The sequence below is a fragment of the Mesocricetus auratus genome, unplaced genomic scaffold, assembly GCF_017639785.1.
Source record: "Mesocricetus auratus isolate SY011 unplaced genomic scaffold, BCM_Maur_2.0 Super-Scaffold_100025, whole genome shotgun sequence".
Classification (NCBI taxonomy): Eukaryota; Metazoa; Chordata; class Mammalia; order Rodentia; family Cricetidae; genus Mesocricetus; species Mesocricetus auratus.
In genome coordinates, this window is record NW_024429206.1 from 22,455,872 (window position 1) to 22,468,739 (window position 12,868).

Consider the following 12,868-nt stretch of genomic DNA (forward strand, 5'->3'; position numbering starts at 1 on the left):
GACACAGGAAACCACCTCATAAGAGTCACCTCTCTCTTAGACACACACTGTCTAGATCCCATGCCCCTGCCACCTCAAGAGGCAGCTATAGAGGTTATTCCCCTCCCAGTGTAATAAACTCTGATAGTAGATGGATAAACCAGAATAACCAGGAACATAGGTATGTGAGGAAAACTAGGCAGATGCCCTGAGACTGCAGTTCAATGTTCCCAAAAGATGCTTCTATGAGAAATGTCAAAAAGGCATAGGATGGGTAGCTAAGACAGGACACTATGACAAAGCAGGGCTCAGGGGCCTTATAGACCACTCAGGGCGTCTTATGTTTAATGGGCTTCCAACCTTAGGCTTCTCCCATCCCCAAAGGATAAATCTGTTAGTTTTCCTTTATCCATGGTTTGATCTTCTGTCTCTCCTCATCATTCAATTTTTGTTCATGCCAGGGAACACAACTGCCTTGACAACAACCTCCATCACCCCTATTACAGCCAGTCTAGCTGAATTAGCAAGCTCCTAGCCAGAAATATCCTGTCTCAAAGAGAAAAGACAACAGTCTTTCCTGAGGAATGATACCTGAAGTTGTCCTCTGGCCTCTACATATACTTGCAGCTATAAATGCATGTATCTGTGCATACCCGTATGCATCACACATGCACGCACTGATGCATGCACATATTCATATAACCAAATGATGGCCTCTTCCATGCTTTAGACTACTTCTTCCAGCACAGTTCATATTTGAAAGGACAAAGTGATTAACCACAGATTTAGAACTCCAATTGAAGCTAACTCGGAGTTCTCCCAATTCTCATCAATGTTTCATCATGACTATATCATTTTAAAAACATTTTTGTCTTCTCTGTGCTTTTAAGCTACAGCATACTAAATATGAAAGCAGAACTTTCTATAGTCTAGAAGTTAAGACATATATAATACAGAAAATCAAATTTTCCTCAATGCTCATGAAAGGGTAAAGTTTTTCCCAAATGCTCTGTGAGATGTCATAATTTGGCTAGAGGGTTAGGAAACACACAGCTTTGTACTGCTTGGTGGCTACAGTGTGACATAGTTTCCCAATAAAAGAAGGAAGGTTCTATGGTGAGGTACTGTTTACTCTCCATATTCCCTCAAGACAAAACACATCACCTGTGTCATCACAAAAGGTATCACTTCTAATGAATGCTCATACCATAAGTACTCAACAGCTCTACAAAGAAGAAATATCATCTAAGACAAGTATTATAATGTCCTAGCCGCAAACCAAGTCACCACAATCTCCATGAGATTGGCTATGCCTGTTTGTACACCATGATATGGCCTGTAAACTACTAACATTTCTTCATAAAGGGAAGAACTAAGGAGGATCAATGGGACATCACCTGAGAATTCAGACAATGTACGGCCATAGTTGTATGCAATTCTGCCCCTTTATGCGTAGTCTCTAGGTTTGCGGAGGTACTGGTTCATACATGCTGGCAAAGGCTAACTGAGGAAACTCCATCTACATGGGCATAGATAAACCATCATCTATCCTAAGTGAAGACTTTTCAGTGTTGCTGCTTTCGGGTCATCAACACTACTGTAAGGAACCCTTCACCCAGCTCTGTAAATAAACCTAATAAAGTCACTAGTTACCTAGGGTGAACTTTGGTGGAATTTGACTTTGGAGGATTAAAGTAGACACTGCTCTTGTTTTCCCAGGTAGAAAGTTTTCAAAACAGCAGGTCACAGAGACATTCACTATTTTGTGTCACAGCAATTTACTCCTTTGATCAGATTCATTTTTCGGCTCATTTGAGAACTGGGGACAGGGTTGTTCAAATCCGTAATCATTTGGCAAGGCAGCTTCTGATCAGCTCTCTTCTAAGATATTTCTCCTTTAAAACATAATCCAGCAAATAAGCTAAGTGCCAATTAAAACACTTTCTTGTGACAGAATGGAAACATATCATAGGAGCTGTGGTTTTATAATCAGACAAGGGAAGGAAAAGCAATTTGGTTTTAGAACTACACCTTTTTCCCCTTCTCTCTTAAAAGTATATAATTGCACTCTAAGAGTGAAAAGATTAGTTGCCTTCAACAGACTCTCAAGACAAAAAAATCCTATTATTTCTTCTCTACTAAAGAGTAATGTCTTCCATAATTACAGGAAAGCCATGTATTAAGTTGCCTGCTCAGGAAGTACCACCCTAATAGAATGCAAAGTTAATTCACTTTCCACATGTCAAGAAGGAAGACCAGCTCCTCTCTTCTCATGTCCATTGTCATCTGTAAGTCTTCAGACGGTAACTCCCTCAGCCAGAGGCACTAAAGGACAATCTATTAATTTAAAAACTCTCCTCAAGGCTCACTCAGAAGACCCCTTCCAGCTGAGACAGTCAGATTCAGTTACTCTACCTGCTAGGAGTCAAAGACAGAAAAAGGGACTGTGATATGTACTGGCCTGGCACAATACAAAAGCAATCCTTTTAATTACGTGTGTGTGTGTGTGTGTGTGTGTGTGTGTGTGTGTGTGGCTCGTATGTTAGCGTGTGTACTTGCTGGAGTTGGTTCTTTTCCTTCTACCATGTTGAGTCTCAAGGATTAAATGTGAGTCACTGGGGTTGGCAGCAAGGGCCTATAGCTGTTGAGCTATGTCAATGACCTCCATCTACTCCTAGAATAAACATAGTGTCTCTCACCTTTTACCAGTCAGTGCTTACACAAGAGATGATAATTTACCCTACAAATGTTTCTCCCTGTCATTTAAATATCTACATTGAGCCATTACTCTAATATACACATACACTACAAATAGTTGCCTTCCATCGGCCCATTATGTTCTTCCTTCACAAATCTCTGACACTCTATTGATTATATTATTGGTAAATTTAATTAATCACAAGGCTCAGAAGAAATATCTTAAGAAACCTACTTCAAAAATTTCATTTTCCAGGAAGGCAGCATCAGAGATTATTTACCAATAACAAGTATCATGCTAAGATTATTACCAAGTATTATGCTCTTACTTAGTTATCAACTCTACTTTCTCTTAATATAAACAGAATTAGTGACAAACTAGTACATTCAAGCTAGTACATTCAGGCATCAAGAAAGGACATATAATTCTTCAGAATTACAGGTGAAAGGTAGGATTCTTTCTTTTTTATTTGCAGAGCAAGTAAATACACGTCAAACATAAAACAACAAAGGCTTTGACTTCAAATATTATGAGTGCCAAAAGTATCACTTGGCCATTAAGACAAAAACTCAGCCAAATCCAGACACATGACCTCAAGTCTTCTGTCAAGATCACTTATGCTTTCAGAAATAAACTCTGAAATCCCAGGTTTCACAAAAATCACAAGGAGAACTTTATAACCAAGAAAAGAAAAACTAGATAAAGGTCAGCATGGAAGACATACCACTTGGCCTCTACATGGAAGTAAAGTGGTCTAGCCTGACAGGGTAAGAAGCAGTCCTGTATCATGTTGGGAAGGCAAGAGGGTCTGGGATAGAGGTAGCAATATTGCAGCCTCTCTCCACGGGTGATTATTATTTTATTTTAATAGAAATTAGGAACACAAATTTCAGAGTGGATCCTAGTCTTCCCTCCTTCACACACACACACACACACACACACAATCACCATTTAATTTCTGTTACTATCTAGCTTTCCAACTCTGTACAGCTGCTGTGAACATAGATTATCCTGCTTTATCTTATGGCTTCACAGGCAGCAGCTTCCAAGATCAAATGTGTTGTTTGACCATGTTGTTTCTAGAAGTGTTTATAGGCCATCCTCTCTCCATTGTATGGTCTGCGGTTTTCTTCTATGTCCAACCCTTACATCAAACAAAGGGAACATAATACAGAGGAAATGGGGCTAGAAAGTTCGTGTCTAAATCCCACATGGCAAGGTGTTCTCTGATGAGCTGCTTCATCTCTTTCAGGCCCAGCTTCCATCTCTCTAAAGTACACATGGTAAGTAACCATGAGGCAGGGTTACTGCCTGACTTGCTAGCTGTGCCATACACTGAAGGCCTACCGGTAGCAGATGGTGTAAGTACAGATCAATGTTAATAACACTGCTGGCAAGTGAGTTTGGGGGTGCCTTGGGTCACGTCTGAGGACATTCCAATGCAGGCCTTCTGCGTTCTCGCTGACACCCATCACTCTCCATGTCTCTACACAGACATATCCTTCATTTTTTTCATGACACCAAGCAGCCCACTCTATCTATCCCCTTAGGGCTTTTTAGCTTTCCAAAGCACTAACTGAACGTCATCGCTCCGAACACACTTCTGAAGTTTTACACAAGTGATTTCCAAGCCAGCTTGACCATGGTCAAGCTGTAAGCTTCTTACAGTAAGGACAGCATTAGGTCACAGGCAGAGGCTGGGGATTTGTGTTTAGTGCAGTGCATGATATGGTGGTGATGATCTGTAAGGTTTTAGAACTACCATTTTCTGTGATCTCAGATCTCACACTCTGCAGAGAAATCTCTGCAGACTAGAAACGGCCTATGCAGCACCTGTTCTTTCAACTACAACAACTCCCGTCTCTACTCCTTTGAAGTGACAGTCAATCTCACACAATGGTGTCTCCAAAAACAAACGAAACGCACACAGGACGCAAGTAACTCTACAAGCACAAAAGCAATAGTGTGAAGGGAAATTGCTCTGGACACCTTTGTTTCCCAGTATCAATCAATTCCACATAGGGATTCCCACAGGCAGAAAGGCTCCCCAAATGCAAAGCACTGTTATTTGTTTGTGGGTCACTGTAAGCTAATTATTCGCAGGCCATAGACCACCCCCACACCAAAACTTCTGTTCAAACAACTACAATGCCCATCCTGAGTCCCATGGTTGTGCAGAGCAATGGTGGCACAGAGGTGGGCACACTGCAGTGCCACCGCCCTCCCAAATGGCACAGTATAAATTTTACATGAGACCCTGTGCACACGCAGACCACCGTTTTTAGCACACCAGAACCCTGGGATGTGTATAAGGGCTATGAGTGATTTCCCCAAGCTATCTGAATTCACCATACAGATCTCTATAGGAACCAGGCCATCTCCACCATAGGGCCAGCTCTGTGCACCAGCAGTACTACATGGAGCTCCGATGAGTAGCAAACATTGAAATGACAGTGACAGTGGTGCAGTGGCAGTCAAATACAGATAACACACCTAGAGTGTGACCCTATCATGTAGAGTCAAGCATTCAACTTTCCAAAACCATTACCACATCACAATATTACAGCAACTGTCCCCCATTTAAAACGCAGGAGGGAAGAGAAGGTGCTAGCAAAGAATGAACCAGGCTTGCTCACCTGTCTGAGTCCCTTAGGCAACTTCTTTCTCTTTCCAAGATGCTGGCAGAGGTTGCGGTCATTTTCTCGATCCGAACTGTAGTGGTGCGAGTGGCTGAGCCGGCTCTTCTTGGAGTGAAAAGACAAGCCATTGGTAAGAGCTTCTCGTTTCTTCTTGGTCAGGGGTGTCTGCCGCTTCTCTACTCGTTCCTGAGGCTTAACTGCTACATCTTTCTGCAGAAAGGAAGAACGAGACAAAAGGAAGTGGTGGTTACATGGGTACTAAGGACAGCCTAAAGACAGACTCAATAAGGTTAGTATGAGTGGATGGATACAGAAATACTGATCAAATTTCCTGAATCCCAAATAACACCACACATATGTCGATTATATTCCTTTGTGCTTGTGGATGCTTATGTGAGAAGATGAAGGTACAATGCATGTGTGCATGCATGCGTGCGTGCACAAGCCAGTGGTAAATCTTGTGTGCTTCCCAATTGCTCTCTTTGTTTTAGAGAAACAGTTTCTCATTGGTCCAGGGTTTGCTTATTCAGCTAGGCTGGTCAAAGTCCCGGGGCTCCTCCTCTCCTAGCCCTCCTAGGGCTGTGATTACAGGTATGAGTACAGCTCCAGAGATTTGGAACTGACTGGAGCTGTAATGGAATAAAGAAAAGACAGGAAATGGGGACACACACACTGGAGGACTGGAGCTGAGGACTGCCCTGTGTATGGCCTGGATCTGAATCAAAGTGGACAACCTGTGAAAGGACCTTAAGACAAGTGTTACCATAACCTCTGGAAAGAAGAAAAAGCACAACATTGAACAACTGTCTCCAGTAATTCCACAGCTTCAGAATAAGACAGGAAAACAGCCAGCAGTTAAAATTTTCTTCCTAAATACACAAATCCAGGTAGTTAAAATATCAAGACCTACCCAGCAGAGTATTGCATTGTGGGTGTAGCTCAGCTGACAGGGCACTTGCCAACAATGCCTAAGGACCTGGGTTCCATTCTTAGTACCACATGAAGCTGGGAGCGATTGTGCATGTCTGCAATCCTAGCACTTGGGAGGTAAAGCAGGAGGATCACCAGTTCAAGGTCACCCTCAGCTACACAGTGAGTTGCAGCCTGGGTTCTAAGAGACCCTATCTTAAATAAGCAAGTAAGGATTAATTTGCCTCACACGTTGGGTGTCTTGGGAGATCAAGTCTCCATTCATACTGAAGATGCCTCCAGAAGTGTACTGAAAATTATGTCCAATTCCATACAAATGTGAATCTTTATGAGATGTTGCTAAAATGTTTTTCAAATCCATTTTATTTCCCTGTAACATATTAAGGCAATCTCATGACTCTGCACAATAGTTACACAGAGCAAATGGACCCCATGCCAGAACACTAGCTTTCCAGAGACCTGATAAGGTCTTAGAAACAGCAGTACAATCACCTTTACTTCAGTTAATACTGTGATTCTCTATATGGAAGGTGGGGGCAAGAGGGAAAAGAATCTGTGTCCATGTAGCCAAAAGGAACTGACAGCTTTTAAATTTTTTTCATAATATAAGGAGCTTATGCTTTCAGACACTTGAGATGCTACTTTTCCATATATAAAATTTAGGACTATATAGTCCCTTTGCTGAAACTCTTGAATAAACCAGGCAACTATTAGTTCATTGTATCTATAAACATTCACTGGCTGATTACCAAATGTCCAGTAAAATAACTGCTTGAGTTTTCATTAATTATCGGAGGAAATAGGAAAACTGCCCCGTATGAAGAAGAGAACCAAACACAGGAGGATGAGGGGATGAATCACTTGCTATACAAGCATGAGGACCTACATTCTACTCCCGAGCACTCATATAGAAAGCTGGGTGTGGGGACACAACAGCTTCTGACCCCAGTGCTGTGGGTGGGGCAGATGAAAGAGGATCCATTCACTAGCTCCAAATTCAATGAGAGACCCTGCCTCAAGGGAATAGGATGGAGCAGGAAAGAGGAAGTGTGGTGGCTATCCCTGGTTGCCAACAAGACTACATCTGCAACTAGGAAAAACCCAAGCAGCTGGGTATACCTGTGAGGGATTTTTCTTGACTGAACCACTTGAAGTGGGGAGATTCATTCTAAAAGTGGGTATTTTGAGGTGGGAAGATCTACCTTAAATCTGGGTCACGCCTTCTGGTGGCAGCCTATGTAAAGTACATGGAAGAAGGAAGTGCCTGCTCTTTGACTGCCTACCTGTAACGGGAAAATGTATGACTTATTGGGAGCTGAGTGGAGGGCTCCTCAAAAAACCAAAAGACTAAAGCATCACACTACAAGCAATTCATTCCTTCCCGAGCATGAGAGAGCCCACTTCTTCAGGAAACACATACTGAAAACCAGTTGGGACATCAAGCTTTCTGGACTGAACAACTACTGGATTCTTGAACCTTCCATTAGTAGACAGCCATTGATGAACTAGCTGGACCACAGACAGTAAACCATTTTAATAAATCGCACAGATAGATGAGAGAGAGAGAGAGAGAGAGAGACAGAGACACACAGAGAGAAAGAGAGAATCAGAGACAGAGAGAGAAAGAAAGACAGAGAGAAGAGAGACAGACATTCCTTTAAAGAACCCTGGTAAATGAAGCATGACACACACCCAGTGTCCTCCTCTGGCCATACACATAGAAAAGCTGATTACAAACCACAAAAGCGCTGATTATAAATCAATCAATAAAATATAATATAAACAGATCGATATCCAGAACAACTGCATGACTTCATGCATGGGCTAATGTGTATACATCAACCTACCATCAAGGCATCATTGGCAATTAATTTAAGAAATCCCTTAAAGAAACATGGCTACTCTGGACACTACTGTTGCAAGCAGCCCAGATTCCAAAAGAACAGTTTGGGATCAATGAGCAGCAATTTCAAAGGCTTGTTAATTCGTTAGTTGACTAGGCAAGCAGTTGCCGAGGGAGACAGTCCATCAGAATTACCTGCAGTGCTTTTATGAAATGACTACACTTTTCTTTCTGCAAGGGAAGCATTTAGCAAATGAATGAAAGGTGGCAGCACATGCCACTTGAAAACATGCCACTTGGCAGAAGGATTATTGTAAACTCAAGGTACTTGAAAATCAGCAGATTCAAGAGGGACACTCTGCCCTCGCTTAGCCAATCGAAAAAAAACGGGGGGGGGGGGAAGAAGACATGATGAGATGCCTGGCCTACAGTGGGAGAGCAGGAATGCAGAAATGGGAGAACTCAGAAATTCAGTCATGGCCCAGAAAAGATGTGCACACATACATCTGGGGGAAACACCTCTTAGCCTCTTTAATATCCCCAAGGCTTTGGATGTCTCTAAAACAGCCATCCCAATGTAGCCACTAAGCAAGCATCCAGATGTTGTGTCAGTGTTGAAGGATTTTGTTGTTCTTGTTGTTCTTAAGACTGTCTCAATTATCCCGGGCTGGCTTGAGACTTACTGTGCCACGGAGGCTGACCCTGGCTCATGATCCTCCTGTTTCTATTTCCTAAGTGCTGGGATTACAGCCAAGTGTCCCCATGCTTGGTTCCTCCTTCAAGGCTTTTTATTTTCCTTTAGTGGATGCTGTTTATGTGTAAAAGACATGCCATTCACCTATTAATCTATTTTAGGATAATTTAATTCTCGGGCTCAGATGAAGACCCTAAGAAGCCAGAGACAAATCTGCCCCACCTGGGGCAATCCCTGGGAGGTGGCTGCAAGTGAGAAGTCTGATAAATCTGCTTAACAGTATTCATTCATTCCCAAACACCCACACAGCAGCCAAAGCCTGCCTGTGAAGTAGAAAGATTTAGACACATCTGCTGGCAATAGAGGGGGTAAGTGCACCAGGCATGCACAAAGGAATCAGTTCCGTGAATGTTTGAAATTATGTGATTTTTAGGTCACTGGAGATGGAGGGCGGGATGACAGGAGCACATCCATTCAGAGGCTCAGACACTGATGAAGCAAAGCAATTTCCCTCTGTGCCAGCCCTCTGCAGAACAGGTGATCTTCTTGACTTCCCCTTCTCCCAAATTACAATCTTCTGCCCAAGGCTTCCTCTGCTACTCCTGAATTTCAAAATGAGAAGGTTCAGTGTTGTGAAAACTCACGGAGGCTAAAAGATTGCAACACGAAACACAATGCAGGCTGAGGGGCCCCATTTGCTGATTACAGATGAAGTAGAGATGATGGGAAATAAGGGCACAATTTGCTTGCCTTGAAGAAAATGGATTTTGGAAAGGTTCTCTGTCTGATGTTTCCAATCACATTAATCTGAGGACAGTCCATAGCTGGCAGAATGGCTGTGAGGTGTTTCTGTGTGTATCTGTGTGGGTGGGCCCATATGGAGGGTAGGGGAGAGTTCAAACAGAACTCATGCTCTGTGATACTTGATCCCCAGGACTGTGCTAGTTTCCTTTCTGTTGCTGTGACACACCAAGACAAAAAGCAAGGGGGAGGGTGGTGTTGGGCTTACACTTCCAGGTTGCAGTTCGCCACTGAGGGAAGTCAAGGCATGGAATCAAAGTAAACCATGGAGGAACAAAGTCAGCTGGCTCCATCATAGGTTCATGCTTAGGTGGCTTCCTTACTCAGCCTAGAAACACAACTACCCCAAGTGGGCCTTGACCCACCTAAAATCAATTACAAATCAAGACAAACTCTCACATTATGCACACAGGGCAATCTGATCTAGGAAATTCCTCAAGAGAAGCTTCTCTCAGGTGACCATATGCTGGGTTAAGTTGACAATTATAGCTAAGTAGGACAGTGAACAAAGAAGTGGAGAAAAAATGAAGAGATGCTCTTCCAGACACCATCAAATGACATTAATGGGTATCTCCCATTATTTTAGTCTGGTGGGTCTTTGGTCGGTTTATTATGAGACACTATTCTTGTTTTCTGAATGGCATTGGCAATTATTTATTCCATCAATGTCCCTAGGTGAAAGAGCTGCAAAGGTCTAATGTGATAAGTGAAAAGGATTTTTTATTGAAGTTCAGTGCTTTCATAATTCTATATCAATATATTCATATTACTCTCTACTTTGGCGTTTTAAACAGATAAAGTTGATGAACAGATGCTCAGGGCCTCCACGTTTTAGTGAATGGGTATGTGCGGAAAAATACTTTAAATATCCAATACAGTATTTAAAAATTAATCACAGCCATGTGTAGTGGCACACACATGCAATCTCAATACTTTCTAGGTGGAAACAGGAGCATCAGGAGTTCAATGTCTAAATGTGACCCTGTGCAAAATGTTCGTGCGTGTGCGTATGTGTGTGTATCTTTAAATATTCATAAGGAAAACACTACTGTCAATTTCTGGACTCCACTTGTCCACACATACATGTGCATGCATGTCTATATGCAAGTATGTTCACATTCACCATGTGCATATACACAAATACATAAGCATACACAGCATGCATACATGCAGGCACACAGCTCCCCCAACCCCCAAATCAATATGCTTGCTATTTGCTATATACTCTATGTCATTTGTTGGGAATACCAAACAAGATTCCCAAACCAAAACTGCTCAATCACAGCAGGAGAGAAATCTATGTTTACTGGGGGTTAGGTGAGGACTAGGCACTGCCACCTTTCACACTAATCAAAAGTGCATTACAAGGCTGTACATAAGGCTAAAGATATGAATCAATAGAAGAGAAGACAATGTGTGATTCTTTTGTTGTTTCTATTTTCAAGACAACATTTCTCTGTGTAATAGCCTTAGCTGTCCTGGAACTCACTCTGTAGACCAGGCTGGCCTTGAACTCACATGGATCTGTCTGCCTTTGCCTCCCAAGTGCTGGGATTAAAGGCATTGCTGTCACACTCCACCATAAATGTGATTCTAAAAGAAGCCTGTCAATTTTTAATTTATGTGTATGTGTGTGAGTATATGCTGTATTTGTACAGTTCCTTGCTAGGCCAAAAGAGGACACTGGATCCAATGGAACTAGAATGACAGGTAGCTGTAACCCACTCAACATGGATGCTGGGAACGAAATTCAGGTCCCTGGAAGAGCAGCAAGTGTTCTTAGCTGCTAAGCCAGCTCTGCAGCCTTGGAAGTAATAATCCTTTTAGCAAATGGTGGTGAAACGCATTAACTGCATGCAAATAGTTTTAATCCATACCTTGATCAGATTGGAAAAAAATTGCCTCTATATAATTATTTAAAACTCAATTAAAATTAGAAAATTTCTTGAGGTAAATATCATATAAAAATTCATATACCCTCAAGTTAGGCAAAGATATCTTTTTTTGTGGTACCACAATTATCATCCACACAAAAATATATTGACAAATCGAAAATTAAAACTTCTGTTCTTCAAAAGGTATTTTGAAGGTTGCAGAAACTGTGCACTGGTTGAGAGTGTGTACTGCGCATCTACAGGATCCAGCTTGGTCCCTAGAATCCATACTGGGTGGTTCGCAGCCACCTGTAACTCCAACTCCAGGATAGCCAAAGTCCTCTTCCGGCCATCACAGGCACCTGCTCTCTTCGGCACATACCACTCCCATTACACACACACACACACACACACACACACACACACACACACACACACACACACACACACTCTGTATGTGACCAGCATTAAAGCATGAAGTGTTGTGATATTATACGAAAACATTTCCAAAATGTTTCTCTGATTAAAGTTTGTACTCAAAATACAAAGAAATCAGCCAGGCGTTGGTGGCACACGCCTTTAATCCCAGCACTGGGAAGGCAGAGGCAGGCGGATCTCTGTGAGTTCGAGACCAGCCTGGTCTACGGAGCGAGTTCCAGGACAGCCTCCAAAACAATACGGAGAAACCCTGTCTCATAAAACAAAACAAAACAAACAAACAAACAAACAAAATACAAAGAAATCAATTAAACTTTTTTACTTTGGTAAAAGATTTCATGTGTCTACAGAGCACATAAACAACGAAACAATAACCAATTCCAACATCATTAGCTGAATGCAACCTGAAAAGACAATGAAACATACATGCAATGCAATGGACGAGATGAGACACAATGGAAAGACTGGGCATGGGCAGTAAATAAAGGACACTGGCTCATGGTATGGGACCATCGTGGGGGAGTGAAGAGAGCATGAGAGAGGAGCTCAAGAGGCAGAGGCAGGAGGTGAAAGAGGGAGAAGAGAGACACAAAGGCAGACACCAAGTAGCTCTCATAAGCTTAGTTACAGGATGAGAATACATCTATCAGCTTAAGTGAGATTTTTGAGCTGTGAACTGAAAGCGCCAGCAGTCTCTCATTCCTATAGATAATTGAGAGTTGGCTGCCTTTAGCCCTTAACACACTCAGAGTGGTTGAGTCCCTGGCAACCAGATGCTATTGCTTAAAACAGTTTAGGCTCTCAGCCCTGAAGGAGTCCTAAAATTGGATTACAGTCCCTCCAGATAATCTGAGAAATACAGCATGACGAAAAGGAAACCTTAAAAAAAAATTAACTCCTCTGTAACAAGCAGCTCTCTGCAAGCTGGGAGTAGCATGACCAAGGGCAGAAAATCTCATCAGTGAGGGCTTA

The 12,868-nt window shown here is 42.3% G+C and overlaps 1 protein-coding gene across 3 annotated transcripts in view; it reads right to left on the bottom strand.

Moving 5' to 3' along the window:
* Auts2 (activator of transcription and developmental regulator AUTS2) overlaps positions 1-12,868 on the bottom strand; it is a 1,041,919-nt gene that overhangs the window by 767,121 nt on the left and 261,930 nt on the right. For all 3 annotated transcript variants that reach the window (XM_040731598.1, XM_040731595.1, XM_040731596.1), the window contains exon 2: positions 5,314-5,526. In XM_040731598.1, coding sequence (XP_040587532.1) covers positions 5,314-5,526 — 213 coding nt within the window. The remainder of the gene's footprint in view (positions 1-5,313; positions 5,527-12,868) is intronic.